The following is an 18106-nucleotide window of genomic DNA, read 5'->3' as shown; positions in this document are numbered from 1 at the left end:
GAATAAAAGTATTCATAAAAAAAACACTGTATTTAAATGGTTTCCTTAATCTCTTAATCATCTATCTACGGATCTTCGGATCTATGGATCTACGCATCTAGTAGTGGAACTAGATTGACTTGGTGAAGTTCTTCACCCACTCCTCAGCCTCCTGCATCACCTTGGCCTCTGTCGCCTTGGAGCCATGTTTTTTCTCCAGTGTCAGATACTTTTTGTAGATCACTCGCATCTTCTCGGGCTTCAACTTCTGCTGCACAGCACGATCCAAAACGTTTCTATTGGAAGTATAGGAGTATCCATATGAGTTCAGTTTATTTTAAGATAATACGATTGAAGGGAAGAGAAATGGAACCATTTGTAGGGCTGAGATTTACAGCAGTAATCGGCACGACCCTATCTTGTAGGTAAAGTGTGAATTGCTGGTGGGGATTCAACAATCCCATCAAGGAGGAAAGTCTCAGCCTGAGATAGATATTTTTAAATTAACAGACGGACAAATAGCTATCAGATCATCTTTCAACTCAGCCGACAGACAAAAAGCTTAGATTTCCATTGGGAAGGCTTCTTACATCTGTTACACATTACGTTACGACCTTGTTGAAGAGCGTTGATCATTTAGAAATACAATACAGAATATGTGAACTCAAATGACTTCCCTGGGAGGCAACTCATGATGTAACATTACATCTCTACTTGTATTAGCTTACCTCGCGGAGTCAATTTGTCCCGTTTTGATCAGCATATCCACGTAGACACTCCAGATGTCAATGCGTTTCGGATACGAAGTGACAATGTCGTCGAGCAGCGTCTGGGCCATGTCCTTGTCATCGTTATTCTCGTACAACTTGGCAAAGGCCACAATGAGGTTGATGTCTGAAGAGATTTAGAGAAAAATGCGGATTAGGGAATGTTCTTAAACAGTGTAAGGGATATGCTTACGCTCTGGGTTTGGCAGCGAGTGCAGGGCCCGTTGCAGCAGGGAATGAACCTGATCGGATTTTCCCAGCCAGAAGTAGGCTTCAGCCACCAGACGCCACACCTTCGGCTCAGACTTGAACTTCTTCAGAAGGATGACGAGCACCGAGGAGAGGCGCTCCCGTTGGTTGTTCTTCTTCAGAATGTCGACCACACTGATGTACGTCTCCAGGGGATCATTGCTCTGCAGTGCCTCCTTGAGCACCTCATCAAAGTTGTTGCCGTAGGCGAGCTCCATGCTGAGCAGGGCACTCCAAATGTTTCGCAGTTCCTGCGGTTCGCGGAAGGAAATCGTTGCGATGGCTCTTCGGGCCAGATCGCGTGCCTTCTCAATCTCCGTGTTGGACAGAAGGAACGAAATGTACTTCAGCCAGGACATGCTGTTGTTTGGCTGGGCAATGACCAGACGTTCGTACTGGTCGATGGTCTCCAGTCGAGCCTGGGGATCGGCATTGCGTTCCTCGATTTCCCGCAGGCGCTGCTCTTCCTTGACTTCCGCTTTGGCCTTCTCCTTGGCACTGAGACGCTTCTTTTTGTTGGAGTTTGTCTGAGTTTCGGCAGTTGTTGGCTCATCCTCCTCCTCGTCGCTGGATGCATCTTTCGTCTGGTTTAAGTCGCTCTCCCAGAAATTGGCAACACCTGGCATGCGGGCCTTGGCCGCCTCATGCTGTGTGGCGTTACCCTTAGCTGTCTCTGCATTTACCTTTGCACTTTTCGCTGGGGTTTTGTCCTCAAAGAATTGGCCATTCTGCTTTTTGGAGATGCCATTTGTCAGGGACTCAATCTTCTTCTGTCCATTAGTAGGCGGCTGTGGCTGTACTGCCTCTTCAGCCTTTCGTTTGGTGGGAGTTGGCTCCGCCTTGGCCTTCTTGGACTTGGCTGGAGCTGCCTCAATCTTTTCCTGCTTGCTCTTGACTGGAGCTGCCTCAATCTTGGCCTTCTTGGCCTTAACTGGACCCAGGGTTTCATCTGCTGTCGCTGTTGCTGCTCGCTTTGTGCCCTTCCACAAACGCCAGACTGTCTCTGGCACAGCGATGGGCAGCTCTTCGTGTATGAATCCAATATTGCAAAAATCTCCGGGCCGCAGACCCGCACTGCCCGAGTTCTCCACATCGTTGGCATGCAGCCGCACGGGGCAGATGACCAACGGATTGACGCCTTTCTTTAGAGAGCAGACGATAACGGAGTCCAGTTTAAGCAAAACCTTGGCCTTCATTCCGGTCTTGCCAATGAGATTGCTGGGTATCAGCCATTGGGTATTGATGTGCTCAATATCCACCTTCTTGGTGCTGACAAGCAGCAGATCCTCGGCATAATCGATCCACAAGATCACGGCCGGCTGTTTGCTGCCCACCTGAGGGGTGACGGCGCTGCCTGCTGGAGCCAGACTGGAGACCAGCAGAGCCTTCACCTTTGGAGAGCCCTCTACTGTATAGAGCCAATCGTTGGACACCGGATCAATGCCCTTGAAGATCACGCTGATGGTTTTCCCCAAATCGAATTTGGCAATGGGTGCTGATTTCTCCTTCAGCACAGACCTAATCTGCATCAATTCATCGAAATAGCTGCAAGGAAATACAAGTGTTAATGAAGACTCCTTAGAACTATGTTCGGGCTGCTCTTTTACCTCTCCACCAGCTTGGCCGTCTCGCCCAGATCCCCGCTCCACACATCCGTGAGTTTGGCCGAGACTGTCAGCGTCTTGGTCTCCACAGATTTGCTGAGAACCTTCACGTACAGCAGCTGATCGGGCGTAAGATCAACGGGCAATGCCCGCACGGCATTCAGGCGCAGCATCTTCACGTGCACCTTCACCACCTTGTTGTAGTCGCGTATGGCCACCATAAGATCCACCACCTGATCGGTGGATACATTTTTGACATACGCCCGGACTATGTCCCCCACTTGGACGGTCTTCCAGTCCGTGGTGAGCTGGCCACTGAAGTACGGGACATCGCGGAGGCTGAAAATATTCTGGCCAATGCAGGCGGCCTCCGTGTGCGAGCCCACCGGATGGATGCGCTTCTGGGCGGCAATCAGTTCCACGTGATCCGACAGCAGGCTGGATGGAATGAGGCCCAGAAATTCCTCTATCTTTGGCTCTTGCTCGTCGTCCTGGTCTGCATCTTCGTCCTCATCGGCGGGATAGGTGATTTTCATCTCGAGACCCGCATCCAATGCATTAGTTATCTCCACGGGACAGATCTCGCCCAGCTGGAACTTATCCTCGGGCAGCGTCAAGGTGATCTGATCCTTGTTGCGGCTCAGTATCCGGAACGTTGTGGTCTGGCCCTCAAAGAACGAAAGCGAGCTCTTCTCGCTCAGGTTCTGGCGATGGAGGACACCCTTGATGCCATCCCCGAACTTCACCAGGATATAGCCAGGCTCACAGCGGACAACGGTGCCCAGGTAGACGCCACCTTCGTGGGCAGCCGATAGACTGGTCAACAGCTTGGCATCCTTCCGCAGGTATTCGCTGCGATTGCTCAAATAACAGGTCTTGCGATCCAGGCTAATGTCGAGGACGCGACAGCGCACGCGTTGGCCCGCCTCGTAGCGGAGATTGTTGGCCAAATAGAGCTGATCGATGATGCCATTCAGCCTGCCAATCTTCACTGTCCAGCCGTTGATTTTCTCGTCCTTTTTGATCATCTTTGCGGTGACAATATCCCCCGGATTGAGATCTTCCAGGCTGTAGAGCTTCTCGTTGACCAGATTGGGATCGTCGGAGCAGTAGTATAGCGATTCTATCATATCGTAGCCTAGGACGCGTACTTTATGCTTGGTTTTGCGACCATACTTGGACAGCACCTCGTCCTTGTCGTAGTTTCCTTTGAAGTTTGCCTTGATGGAGCCGTAGGAAAGGATGGCCTTCAGCTTTTTATTGAGCAGCAGCACCACACCACCACTGCCCAGGCGTAGGACCTTGGCCTTCTCCACGATCGAGCCTGGCTTGAGCGGCTCCTCCACCTGGTCCTCCACGTCTTCTGCTGTCTGCTTGATGTCCAGATTGAGCGTCAGGTAGACCAGTTTGGTCAGAGGCATGACATACAGCACACGGGTATGGTACTCCTCGTTCAGCTCGTAGTCCTCGGGGGTTTCCAGAGCATTGGCCATGTGATGTTCGTTTACGTAGGCCGTGAATGATTCGTTCATGATGCTGCCCTTGAGGCCGTCCTTTAGGTGTTTCGACACCTTGAACCTGACAATACTGCCAGGCAGAATGTAGTCCAGATTCGATTCATTCTGGCTCTTGATCTTCAACGCATCCTGCTGTACGTGGACGCAGGTGCAACTGCTAGTGCTGGCATCGTGTTTGACTTGCTTCACTTTGAGGAACGCCAATTGTCCGACGTGCAGCGTTTGCTCTGCCGCCTCGCAGGCCACAAAGGCCGTCAGGCCCTGGATGCCCGTTTCAATCACATAGCCGTGCTCCAGAGCCTCAGATATGGCACCGGAAAAGACAAATCCCTTCTTGATGTTCTTGTGGTGCAGCCTCTCATGGACATCGGCTGGCTTGAGGGACAACAGCACGGAGGTTCGATTGCTGCCCGGCTTATCTGTTTTGATGGCTTTGCCATACACAATGGTGCCCACGGGGAAGAGCTCTGTCAGATCGTGATAGTCACTCGTTTCGCCAGCCATTGCCGATTGAGCGACGCGTGTGTAGGCCTCCGATATTTCACCCACCTGAGTACGAGCTGTCATCCGTCCGGGTATGGCGATCTGCAGAGAAATGGCGCTGCTTTCCTTGACGACTCCCATAACCAGCATGTCCTCCTGTAGGGTGTCAAGCCTGAGCGTTTCCGCAGATGCCGATTCCAGCTGATCATTGTATTCTTCGGTGAGCTCCTTCAGAAAGCTATCCTTTGCTTTGCTTTGTTGTCCCTTTTTAGCCTTCTTCTGTGTCGCACCAAAAATCTGAAAAACAGGGGGAAAATCTGTAAGAACGGCAGGTGAAAACTGTTGCTGCGCAAGCCTACAATGTTGGAGTTTGCTGATTTGGCTTCTGCATGGATTATGCCGCCACGCGGGAAACTTTTTTCATTAGGAACCATTGTTGAAACTGAATTTAATTGCTTTAAATATTAAAAATTTAACTTCAACGTGCCCTCCCTTTGCACACGTGCGTCGACGAACAAATTCAGAGTCAGTGCTGATAAATGAAAAAATAGAGTCGGTGGCGGAAAATTGTTGGTCCATGGAAATCGGCGTTGTTTTACATATATGGTGAACTTTATGAAAAAAACTGATTATTAATCAGTAACATTAAAAGCTTGACAAAACAAAATATATTTAATAGTTTTATTGGGTTTATCAAAATATATTTAAAAATTTAGTTGCGCGGGATATGTGCTGTAAAAGACGCAAAGTCAAACAAATTTATAGCAACAATTTATAATTTGACCTTTTTTGTTTAAACCTTATTTTAATAAAAATCCACAAAAAATTAGTCTTAAAAATTAGCCAATTTTGTAGAAAATTTTGGTATAAATCGGATAAAATTATGTGTTCAGGGCTGAGGGTCCTAGCTAGCTAGTAATATTAAGCCGAATATAAAAATCGGGGAATATGATTTTTGATAGTGGAAAGTGTACATTAACCCATTGTCGGCCAGGTGGTATTAAATACACTACACGAAAATTATGAATTTCAGGTGAAAGATTTAGTGTTCTTTTTTTATTTTCCGCTGTTTCACTCAAGTTGATATCTTGCTTAAATTAAGGGGGTTTAATGGGTTAAGTTCGTGTCAGACACTGCACATGTTGTAAAAACTTTTTTAAAATGCAGACTTTACGCGAATTCACGCGTAAAACTAAGCGTGGAAACATCCTTAAAATTGTACGAGAGCACTACCTACGCGATGACATCGGTTGCGGCTCGGATCTGTGCAAATATTGCTTTCAAAACGAGGTTTATCAATTGACGTCGAAGCATGAGATCGCCAGCAGCCTCTTCAAGTTTCCTCACTACCTGGTGTTGGACACCAATGTGGTGCTGGATCAGATCGATGTGCTGGAGGAGGATGTGCTGCATAATGTGATTGTGCTGACCACAGTGCTGAACGAGGTGAAGCACAAAAGCTCGTCCATCTACAAGCGCTTCAACGAGATCATTCATGATCGCACCAGGAATTTCTATGTGTTTGTCAATGAGCATCACAAGTAAGTGGAAGCCCATGCCTCAATAGAGCCCAAAGCCATATATTACGAACGTTTGTATTTCAGGGACACCTATGCCGATCGGGATCCGGGGGAAACTGCCAACGATCGTAATGATCGCGCCATTCGCATGGCTACCAAGTGGTATGACACCCATCTGGAGACATCGCAGTCGTCCAAGGAGTTTGAGCAAAGCGGCATGGCCAACACTCGGGTTGTCCTGCTCACTGACGATGCCGGTAACCGGGCCAAGGCAGAAGCAGAAGGTATCCTAGTGGCCTCAGCCTCAGAGTATGTGAAATCTCTTGAAGATTTTCCCCTGCTGCTGGACAAATTGTCTCACAAAACCTTCGACAACGAGAAGCAGGCATTGCCGCAGTATCCAGCACATTTGAGCATGAAGCAGGTCCTCGAGGGTCTGCGGCTAAAGAAGCTGTTGCAGGGAGCCTTTCAGGCGTCCAGAGAGAACTACCTCGAGGGCAGCGTCAATGTGGAGACCTACGAGAAGGGGGTATGTATTCCAGAGTAAAACCTTTTTGCTGATAACTTTTCCTAATTTCCATTTATCTTAAATAGATTCTAATACAAGGTCGCGAGTGTCTTAACCGGGCCGTGGATGGAGACCTGGTGGCAGTGGAACTTTTGCCGGAGAGCGAGTGGTCGGCCCCCAGTGAGATTGTCCTAGAGGAGAAGAACGTCTACGCTGACGATGTTCCGAGCGAGGAGCGCGCGGAAGAGGAAAAGGACATGCTGAAGCAAGTGCAGCAAGCGGCAGCTGCCGCCTCCGCAGAGCGCACACCCACTGGTCGGATTGTGGGCATCGTGCGGCGCAAATGGCGGCAGTATTGTGGCATCTTGCAGCCCAGCCTGATAGAGAACACGAATCGTCATATTTTTGTGCCCGCCGATCGCAAGATTCCCCGCATTCGCATCGAGACGCGTCAGGCGGCCAAGCTGCAGAATCAGCGCATCATTGTGACCATCGATACGTGGCCGCGGAACTCGCGCTATCCGCAGGGGCACTTTGTGCGCTCTCTGGGACCCCTCGGGGACATGGCCACCGAGAATGAGGTGATCCTGCTGGAGCATGACGTCCCCCACTGCAAATTCTCGGAGGAAGTCCTCAGCTTTCTGCCAAAACTGCCCTGGTCCATCACCGCGGAGGACTATGCCAAACGTGTGGATCTGCGCGAACTCGACATTTGTTCGGTGGATCCGCCCGGCTGCACGGACATCGATGATGCTCTCCATTGTCGCGAGCTGCCCAATGGCAATTTCGAGGTGGGTGTCCACATAGCCGATGTCAGTCACTTTATCCGGCCCGGGAATGCCTTGGATAAGGAGGCTGCTGCCCGCGGCACCACCGTCTATTTGGTGGGCAAGCGCATCGACATGGTGCCCGAGTTGCTCAGCTCCAATCTGTGCTCCCTGGTGGGTGGCGTCGAGCGGTTTGCCTTCTCCTGTGTCTGGGAGGTGGACAAGGAGGCGAATGTGATTGACAAACGCTTCCACAAGAGCGTGATCAAGTCCAAGCGTGCCATGACATACGAGGAGGCGCAGGTACTGATCGATGATGCCACGCAGCAAAGTGAAATTGCCAAATCCCTGAGGCATTTGAATCGACTGGCCAAGATCCTCAAGAAACGACGTATGGATAACGGTGCCCTGGTTCTGGCCTCACCCGAGATCCGCTTCCAGGTGGACAGCGAAACGCATGAGCCCCTCGAGGTGGAGGCCAAACAGATGCGCGAAACCAACTCCATGGTGGAGGAATTCATGTTGCTGGCCAATATCACAGTGGCGGAGCACATAGCCGCCGAGTTTACGGAATGCGCTGTCCTGCGTCGCCATCCGAAGCCACCGCCCACCAACTTTGATCCACTGGTGAAGGCTGCCCGCTATCAGGGCTTCCAGGTGGACACGGAGACGGGTCTGGTATTGTCACATTCGCTGGACAAGTGCGTGAAGGAGGACAATCCATATTTCAACACGATGATTCGCATTTTAACCACACGCTGCATGATGCAGGCAGTCTACTTCATTAGCGGCAGCCTACAGAAGGAGGAGTTCTTCCATTACGGCCTGGCCGCACCCATCTACACGCATTTCACATCTCCCATTCGTCGGTACTCGGACATAATGGTGCATCGCCTGCTGGCTGCTTCGATTGGGGCCGACAGCACATATGCTCAGCTGCTGGAGCGCAAGTCGAATGAAGAGCTGTGCCACAACCTGAACTACCGCCATAAAATGGCACAGTATGCGGCTCGCGCCTCAGTGGGTCTCAACACGCATCTGTTCTTCCGCGGCAAGGAGGAGGACGAAGAGGGGTATGTGATCTACAAGTTAAAGTCATTGAATACTCTGGTTTTACACAGTTCTGTTCCCTTTAGTTATGTCTTATTCGTGCGGAAGAATGCCCTGCAAGTGCTCATCCCCAAGTACGGTCTCGAGGGTACTTTGTATTTGAAGACCGACAAAGACGGCAAAGATGGAGTGGAGCGCACCAAGAGCGAGGTCATATTCACATTCAACGAGGAGGATCACACGCAGAGATGCGGCAATGTGGTCTTCCATTCCTTCGATCCAGTCTCTGTCCGATTGAGTCTGGATTCGTCCAATGTGCAGCACGAAAAGTTGGTCTTCCGACTAGTCAAGCCCTACATCAAGGGATTCAGTGTTGAGACAAGTACAGATGCAGATATACCACCCACAAAAAAGACCAAGAAGGATACCAAGAAGAAGAACTAAGGGACTATTCCATCTCGTACAGTTTAAAATTTCATTTTGTATTTAAGTTAAGCTGAAAAAATATTAAATTACATTAATATTTTGTATATATGAATAGCTTATATTTGATGGTTAATATTTTCTTGTCTTTTCAATTTTATATCCTTATGTCGTTAATTAGTTCATCAAGATCTACGCGTGTCATCATAGTTCTCATCTGTTCTTTAATCACTTTCATATCAGGGAAGACTTAAATTTTACCCAGATGTTCCAATATGACCATTATACCTTTGTTCTTTCCGCTTTGTACATCGTATATCTATCTACCACCAATTCCTTTGCTCTCCTCAAAGTACAAATCCTAACCTGGGTTTCCAGTAATTAGTTTTAATATTTATATTTTTGGTGAAGTCTTTGCTATTTTAGCGCACTTAAATTAGTTATAATCTTCCCCAATCAATAGACCAACATGTATCTTTCCTACAAGAACGCGACTGGTTCGGTTGCGTGTCATACGACAGCGCCCCTCGGTTGCTTGGACGTTCTGCCAGGAGGATGGTGCCGACAATTGATGGTACTCATTGAAATGTAATATTGGGGGATTGCTCCTCTTTGCTAAATGTTCCGTAATATCGTCGTTTCAGTTCTCTCTTTTGCTCGATGAGTATTTGCTGAGAATTCAAGAAAGCACCTTTGATCGACGACTAATTCTTAAAGGTTCTGGTTGTCTACTTGTCGTTCTACATTTTCCAGTTCCATTGCAAGGTCTCGACTAGAGTGCGACGGTTGTGTTTTGTTTTCAGCTGTTTTTGGACGGATACATCATATACCCACAAAAAACCCAATTTCTAATAAAAAACAACTAACATATCTACATAGAATGGAACCGGATTCAAGTGCAGTGAATTACGTGAATTACGAAGGCAGTAAGTTATCTCCAAACGATTGAAAGAACGTGAGAATCTTTAGTGTGAGATTTCCTGGTTTTTAGGGTTACATCTTCGTTCTATAACCTGAAAACTATGTGTTGTAATAGGATTACTATATTACATGGGTTATATTAAAATGGTGTGATTGATTGAAGAACGGAGAAATAACCTTAAAGCTGTGTGTAACGATATATAGGTATAAGTATGCACATATAGATCATAGATACGCGTATATACCCCTGTATAAAAACTTTCGATCCAATGCGTAAATTCCCACTTAATGATATAATTGATTGGAGTTCAAATTCTTAGGCTCATTAGCTTATGCAATACGGAGTAGACTTAGAGGAGTCCAAGCTTCAAGTCTCACAATGACGTGCTGCGGATTAGGCTTCCATGTCTACTATGTCTCTCTTTCTGTCTGGCTGCCTGTATGCCCCGTATGCTCGTCTACAGCCCATGGGGCGGGCTATATACCATATACTCGTATGTCCGAGTACGAGTAGTATATAAATCAGTTGAGTGACCGCGACATTTAGAGGTATTTAAAATTCAATTCGGGCCCAATGGCGTGCGTTGTGTAAGGTGGAAAGTGGTGTAAATTAGTTTAGGCGCCTAATTTTATGCACCAACTTAGTATGCAGCCAAGAAGAACATCCAACTTACACGCTTGGACGCAGTAGGACAATGAACCCATCGTCGTCTTACTAATGCCCATCGTCTCTTCTGTTCAGGTGCCTCCATCGGTGGCATGCCCATCGAGGCACACGATCCCACCTATCTGGAGGCCTATCGCCAGAGTATTCAGAATCCGGTGGCCTTCTGGGAGGAGCAGGGACACTTGCTGGACTGGGACCGTCCTTGGCAGCAGGTGCTGGACAACAGCAATCCACCCTTCAGCAAATGGTATGTCGGGGGCTATCTGAATGCCTGCTACAATGCCATCGATCGGCACATTCTGGCGGGCAGGGGCGAGCAGGTGGCCCTCATCCACGACAGCCCACTGACGGGAACGGTACGCCGTGTCACCTACCAGGAGCTCTACGACCAGATCATCCTCCTGGCCGGTGGCCTTGCCAAAATGGGCGTGGTCAAGGGGGATCGTGTGGTGATCTACATGCCGCTCATACCGGAGACGATCATTGCCATGCTGGCCATCGTTCGCCTGGGAGCCATTCATTCGGTGGTCTTTGGCGGCTTTGCTGCACGGGAGCTCTGTTCGAGAATCGAGCATGTGGAACCGAAGCTTGTGATCGCCTCGAATGTGGGCGTGGAGCCGGGCAAGGTTGTGCCCTATCTGGAAATCCTCCACTCGGCCATCAACATGTCGCGCTGGCACCCGCCCCAGCGCAACATCATCTTCATGCGGGACAATGTCTCCGTGGACACAGTGGACGAAGGGGCAGATGTGCTCTGGTCCGATGTCCTGGCCATGGCAGATGCCAACCAACCTATTGCCTGTGTGCCCATCGAGGCCAACGATCCGCTGTACATCCTCTACACCTCGGGCACCACCGACAAGCCGAAGGGAGTGCTCCGCACCATTGGCGGCCATCTGGTGGCCCTGATGTACACGCTGAAGCGTATCTACGGCATAGGACCGGGCGACATTTGGTGGGCTGCCTCCGACATGGGTTGGGTGGTGGGACACTCGTACATCTGCTACGGTCCCCTCTGCCTGGGCGCCACCAGCGTCATGTACGAGGGAAAACCGGATCGCACTCCAGATCCTGGACAGTACTTTAGGTGAGACCCGCACTGATCACTTTCGGGTGAGCGTGAGCCTGATGCTTCATTCTCTTCCTATCTCCGCGGCAGGATCATCGATCAGTACAAGGTCCGTTCGATCTTTTCCGTGCCAACCTCCTTCCGGGTGATCCGTCGCGCCGATCCGGACATCAGCTATGGTCGGCAGTACTCTATGAAATCCCTGCGTGCCATTTTCATTGCCGGCGAGCACTGCGATTACGAAACGAAGATGTGGATCGAGAAGACCTTCAAGGTGCCGGCACTGAACCACTGGTGGCAGACGGAGACGGGCTCGGCGGTGACTGCCACCTGCCTGGGCTTTCAGCAGAGCCTCAGTCCGCCCACCTACTCCACGGGTCTGCCCCTGATGGGCTACGATGGTAAGAGCTAGCCACACAAATTATTAGTATTTCTATTTCTCAAAATATTCCTTTCTTTTGCAGTCAAGATCCTAAAGCCCGATGGCAGCGAGTGTGAATCCTCGGAACTGGGAAGAATTGTACTGAAGATGCCCCTGCCCCCGGGCAACATGGCCACGCTGTACAAGAACGAGGAGCTCTTCCGCAAGCTGTACTTCCAAAAGTTTCCAGTGAGTTTTTTTTATACAGAGAATTGCTCTCCCACTGGTATTTAAATCTTTCTGATTCTAGGGCTACTACGACACCATGGATGCTGGCTATAAGGATGAACGTGGCTATATATTCGTCACGGCACGCGACGATGATGTCATCAATGTGGCTGGACATCGTATCTCCACCTCCAGTTTGGAGGATGCTGTTCTCAGGCACCCCGACGTGGTCGATGTGGCTGTCTTCGGTGTGCCCGAGCCCACCAAGGGACAGGTGCCGCTCTGCCTCTACATACCCGTCGAGAATTGCCGGAAAACGGACGCCAAACTCTCGACCGAGATCATCAAGCTGATCCGCGATGTGGTGGGGCCCATTGCCGCCTTCCGGCTGATCACCTCGGTCAACAATCTGCCACGCACTCGCTCTGGGAAGACCATGCGCAAGGCTATGGCGGACTTTGCCCGTAACGAGCGTGTGATCCTGCCGGCCACCATCGACGATGCGAGCGTCTTCACTGAGATCCGGCGTGCCCTGCAGCAGCTGGGCTATGCGATGTCCGCCCCCGATCCCATTGTGGCCAAGCTGTTGGACTGAATAAACGTCGTAGGCTGTACAATTCCAAAGAACAAAATAATAAAAGTTAAACCAATTTCTATATGCTGTTCCATCGATTACCCAGCGTAGGCCGCGTCAAGTGGGCGAATATTTTAATTTAAATGGTAATCGTTGGGCAGGCACTATGGCCTATCCCCTCTTCCGATCACGCCCTTCCTTCCCGGGCACTTCTGACGCACTATTTCCCATACTCGTACCACTCGGCACCCAATCAGTTTATTCAAATTTTGTGCAAATTTCCAGCGACATTGTTGGGTGGATTGTTGTCCCCTTCCCAATGCCTTTTTGCCCGCACATATGGCATTTGCCATTGCATTATTCGGTTTAATGTTTGCTCTCAGAACATTAAAGATGACAGTGTTAGCGTAACCCAATTAGTGTGCCAGTAAAGTGGGGGAATCCACAACAATATGGTGTACTAGCTAAAGAGAATAGGAAAGAAAAACAGGCGAATACTCTTATCCGATTATCTAATTTATTAAATGGAGTGCAGGACCTTAGGTTAACTGTTGAAGACTGAAAGCACATGTTCTGGGAAAGGTCTAAACTGCTCCCGAGTATTTCTAGAGGGACTAGCTATGGGCAGCTGGGTGACAGAGTGCTTTGTATCGCTGGGGATTAACTGGAGCATCTTCAATCGAAACCGTCAATCGTGCTTCCAAACGAAAACAAGGACCATGAGATGGTTGCTCTCCAGCGTTTCTTCAGCGGCATTTTATTTTATTTACATTTTATTCCACGTAAAGGTTAAGCTTGTACTAGTCCTACAAGGTCTTTAGTGCATTGACATTGACCCAGAGATGTTCGTTTATGGATGTTGTCAATTCTGCCTCCCTTGAGGTAGTCCTTCATTTTTTCGCTTTCAAAGTGACTTCCAGGTAGCTTAGCTTCCAGGTAAAATGTAGTCGAGATAGGTTAAAATATGAGTCTACTTTTGAGGCAGTTTCTCCCACTTCATAAAGCTTCAGAGAACCGTCCCCAGGAAGCGCACTTTAATGACGCCGTTTTCCGTAAAAACCTCCATAATCAATTCCATATCTTTCTAAAGAGCTTGAGCGTTTTCGCAGACACTCATTGATCATAAATCAGATTCTTTCTAGGGACCATTATAGACATTCTCCTCAAAGTCCCAAAGGATATTAAAATGCCTCTTCAAGGGTCAGGTACATTGCGAAATCTGGTGAACAGGGGTAAATAAATACCAATCCTTACCGCAGCCTTTATTTCGCCTGTAAATAATTTTCCAGCCATCCCACTTCGTTATTTCGTTAGAAATGCCTTCAACATCAAAGACAGAGCAATTTGATTAGCTATTTGGTACTTTTTGGTAGTCCCACTGCATTACGTGGCTGGAGATGGAGTTCTGACGTCGCAGTCCAAAATGTCCTCATACAGATGGATGGATGGGTGAAAGCTTAGCATTCGAAACACGGACTGGATAAAATTAATTGCAGTGCTTCGCCTGCAAATCCCAGCATCATAAACGAAAGATTACATTGCTTACGCATCTGCAGAGCATCAGAGCGACTAAAGTGCAGCAGCACCGAGGAGAGAGAAACTTTAAAGTGGGCTCTTAAAGGGAGTCGAGTGCTGTCATTGCAAAGTACGCATTTACGAGCACATTAATCGCTATAACTACCTATAAATATGGGTATTGAGACGGTGGCCACTGATCATAAAATAGAAGCCACTTTTACAACACAATTAAGAGCTGATAAACTTACATAATAGATAAACAAACATATTGGGCCGCTCGGTGGGTCTTCATCTGCACCGCCCGTCCCAGAGTCCGAAAGTTTTTGATAAGTACACACAATGCCCGAGCATCGTGCTGTGGTCGGTGTCCATGGCGTATGGGTAATATTTGAGCACGCCCACAAAGCATCCTGGCAGCAGCAGCGCAACATGTGGCACCATGGCTGGCGACCCCTCATCCCAATGATTGTGTTTGTGTGTGTGTGTGTGTGTGGGCTTAGCTTCGTTGCGCCCCAGCCAATGGCAGTTTAGGATTCTGCCGGAGCGGAAGTAAATAAAAGCGGATGTCCTGTCCCGACAGACCATCATTCGAGTGCTTGCGTTCAACAAGTTCGTTCCAGTCCAGCCAAAGGAGCAGCACAGCATCCCGCAACCAGTGACAAAACGCGTTAAATAAACTACATCTAGTTTGATTGCCTATAAATTCTCTTCGGAAGTCCTCATATATCAACAACTATTATCAGGTTGGTATTAGTTTCCATTTACGCAGAGTCGAGTGATGTTTAAAACTGAGAATATATGTACATATACTATTAGTATGCATTTGTGAAATTGGTATAGTTTCGAAATAGTTACCAGGAGGAGGTAGACCATGAAAAAATTGAAGAACGTTTTTAGATTTTAAAGTGAACAAATTATGGTGAGACTGAGTAGACAGAATAGTGGATATTATGTTTAGTTACGAAATAGTTAAAAAATGGAGGTAGACCATAGAAAACTTGTAGAATATATTCAGATTTTAAAGTGAATTTATGTGACCTTCCTGAGATAAAAAAAGAGGATATATTTTAAATTCTATAAAGTGTACAGTATCAAACGTAAATTGTTTCAAAAGAAAAACCTTGGCTTCAGATTCTTCTAAACAGTTGTAAATCCATTTGAAATAGGAACTCTTTATTCTTTATTCTTTATTTCTTTATTCTTTATTCCATGAAAACTCTATACAATTACTCGTACAGAACCTTCCATTTTCCGTTTTATTTTTCGACAACTGAATATCTGAAATTTTAAATTTTGTTAAGATTCGTGGTTATGAAATTTTAATATAAAACATTTTTAATATTTACTGTGTTTGAAACCAAAGATACTTAATGTTTGTTTATGAGCTTGAGACCATTTAAAATTATACAATTATACATTATAATCCGTAATAAGTAGTATTTGAAACATTTCCATAAAAAACAAGAAAAAAAAGATCCATTTAAATTAAATTTTATGTTTTCCAACATCTAATTCATAGTTTTGTATCCCATGGATATATTTGAAAATGTAAAATGGATATTATTGAACTAGAAAAATGTACCTACATATGTATGTATTGGGATTATATAATTATATTAGATAAGATAATTATATTATATTGAATATATTATAGAACTATATACAGCATCTGAAAATATAGAAAAATATTCATTATATCCGTACTAAACCATTTCTAGGTGTAGCTTCTTTTGAATTCTGTATTTATATATTAAACATATTACATACTCGCCACTGAGCAAATCATGTTTCTGCCTGCCCTGCACATTAGTTGGGCCTTCGAAAGCCCTAAACAAGCGACAGAGCCTTGGAGCGTGCCTTGGGTGCATCTTCTCGTAATTCTCCATCAATGCCCACTTGCACACACACACACATTCGTATCCATCCGCTGGTGGTCCGCTTTTAAGCTAACCAGCTTCACGGGCCACACGTTCGTATGTGTCACAGGCTCACAGGTGTTTGTCCACTTGCAACCCTGATGCGTCACACGTGGCGTATGAGTGCGCTTCTCAGCATCTCATCAGCATCATCACTAATGGGAGGGGAGGGCCGTGAAACATATTGTTGGGATAATGGAAACAAATTGTCTTCCGCGTAAATATATTACAGGAGCATTAGGGCTGGGCTTGGCCGGGCTGTCGCCTTGGAGGGGGATTTAAAACGAATTCGGGGGGAACAGACATCGGAGCCGCGAGCCTGCAGTCGGGCATCATTCTGGCTGTGCATAAGACATCGTCCTGGCAACGGCTACGGGTAGGGGTACGGGAACGGCAGGCAATCAGGCACGTAGCGTTAAGATCATTACACTTAATCAAAATTAGTTGGGGTTGGATGGATGGCAGGATTGGACTGTTACTGTTGCCCTCGAGCCAGGCTATACCTCGGGCTCCCGAGCATTGTGTCCTTGCTCCTGTTAATCGAATACGCTTGACATCTGCCAGCGATGCCAATCGTGTCTATTGCACATTTCTAATGCCCCTCCTCTGCTGCAGCATGTCCTTCGCACAGTTCTTCGTCGCCTGCTGCCTGGCCATTGTCCTGGCGGCCGTGGCCAACACCCAAGCAGCCACCCAGGGCCCGCCCCTGTGCCAGGCTGGCATTGTGCAGGAGATGCCCCAGCACATCCAGAAGGTGTGCATGGCTCTGGAGAACTCGGACCAGCTGACGTCGGCCCTCAAGTCCTACATAAACAACGAGGCCTCGGGTAAACATGAGTTTTATTTTCTTTCCTTTTTAATTCATTGAACACTGAACTATGTTTTATTCCATTGAAGCTCTGGTGGCGAACTCAGACGATCTGCTGAAGAACTACAATAAACGTACGGATGTCGATCACGTGTTCCTGCGTTTTGGCAAGCGTCGTTAGGAGAATAAAGAAGCCGGCATATCTACGCAGCCCCAGTTCGAACCTCGACCTCCACAGAACGGACCCACGACCCCCGACACAGGACCTTGACCAACGAGCGAGCGGCACAAAAAACGTTTCTGTTCACAGAGCACAATTTATTTTTCGGCGTCTCCAGCATAGTTATGTAAATGTAATCAACGCCAGCACAACACCATACAAACTTATTCAATTGGAAGCTCTCTAGTTCACTAAATAGCGAATCGATGTATCCAATGTCTCTAGAAACTTGCACATAAAACACACACATACGTATTTGTACATAATCAAAGACCCCCGAAAACGTTCTATTTATGTTTTTTTAAAGTTTTCTTCTTCTTGGATTTTTATTGTTCGATATTTACATTAATACAAATGAAAGGCATAATACGTACTTGTTACAGTTAAAAATATCTCACAAGAAATATTTCCCTAGCATGAAGCACTATTATTAAATATCAACAACAATGCTATACCTCGATTGGTTTTTTGAATAAAGACAAGTTTTACCTCTCAATTTATGAAATGCATGACAAAATGCAATTGAAACTGGTTTGTATTGAAGGGATTATGTTATTATCGGGGTCTATCTAGTTTGGCAGTTATCTGGAGAGTTTTTGGATCAAATAACTAAATAAAAGTCACATGCTCAGACAAATAGTGAGATATTCATTGACTGCTTTTATAAAGAGCCCAACTATGCAACTAGTCCCTTGAACATCCTTTAAGATAAGTATTAATTTGGTGGATATAGGAAGTTTAGATTGTGAATTATATTTCGACAGCTTTTCCTTGCTTGTTTAGGCCCCTGTAGATATCCGAAATCAAACGGACTGTATTTTTGCCCAGATGAATAATCATTCATCATTCATATCCTTATCGATGAGTCGTAATATCCCATTCTAGGTATATAATAAATTCCCTGAAATTTCTCACTTATATGGTATATCGGTATATAGATCGTTATAGGCATTCCTC

At 47.1% G+C, this 18106-nt stretch overlaps 4 protein-coding genes across 4 annotated transcripts; 3 read left to right on the top strand and 1 right to left on the bottom strand.

Moving 5' to 3' along the window:
- Positions 1-9: 9 nt before the first annotated feature.
- On the bottom strand, positions 10-5076 carry LOC6591655 (protein RRP5 homolog). Its single transcript, XM_002016814.2, has 5 exons — positions 4959-5076; positions 2603-4896; positions 940-2540; positions 708-873; positions 10-275 (listed from the first exon to the last, which is right to left on the bottom strand). The coding sequence occupies exons 1-5, from the start codon at positions 5031-5033 to the stop codon at positions 110-112; spliced, it is 4302 nt and encodes a 1433-aa protein (XP_002016850.1). The 5' UTR covers positions 5034-5076; the 3' UTR covers positions 10-109.
- A 684-nt stretch (positions 5077-5760) lies between these two features.
- On the top strand, positions 5761-8984 carry LOC6591654 (exosome complex exonuclease RRP44). The gene is made up of 4 exons (XM_002016813.2): positions 5761-6140; positions 6204-6648; positions 6714-8467; positions 8531-8984. The coding sequence occupies exons 1-4, from the start codon at positions 5761-5763 to the stop codon at positions 8886-8888; spliced, it is 2937 nt and encodes a 978-aa protein (XP_002016849.1). The 3' UTR covers positions 8889-8984.
- A 700-nt stretch (positions 8985-9684) lies between these two features.
- Positions 9685-12769, top strand: LOC6591653 (acyl-CoA synthetase short-chain family member 3, mitochondrial). Its single transcript, XM_002016812.2, has 5 exons — positions 9685-9793; positions 10531-11542; positions 11615-11925; positions 11989-12134; positions 12196-12769. Exons 1-5 carry the CDS (start codon positions 9748-9750, stop codon positions 12706-12708), a joined length of 2028 nt encoding a protein of 675 aa, XP_002016848.1. The 5' UTR covers positions 9685-9747; the 3' UTR covers positions 12709-12769.
- A 2045-nt stretch (positions 12770-14814) lies between these two features.
- LOC6592121 (dromyosuppressin) lies at positions 14815-17609 on the top strand. Its single transcript, XM_002016811.2, has 3 exons — positions 14815-14948; positions 16737-16948; positions 17019-17609. Exons 2-3 carry the CDS (start codon positions 16738-16740, stop codon positions 17108-17110), a joined length of 303 nt encoding a protein of 100 aa, XP_002016847.1. The 5' UTR covers positions 14815-14948; position 16737; the 3' UTR covers positions 17111-17609.
- The last annotated feature ends 497 nt before the right edge of the window (positions 17610-18106 follow it).

This window comes from Drosophila persimilis, unplaced genomic scaffold (genome assembly GCF_003286085.1).
Source record: "Drosophila persimilis strain 14011-0111.01,24,50 unplaced genomic scaffold, DperRS2 tig00000000-arrow-pilon, whole genome shotgun sequence".
In the NCBI taxonomy this organism is placed as follows: domain Eukaryota; kingdom Metazoa; phylum Arthropoda; class Insecta; order Diptera; family Drosophilidae; genus Drosophila; species Drosophila persimilis.
Note: the sequence above shows the minus strand (reverse complement) of the source record. Positions and strands in the feature narration are given on the sequence as shown.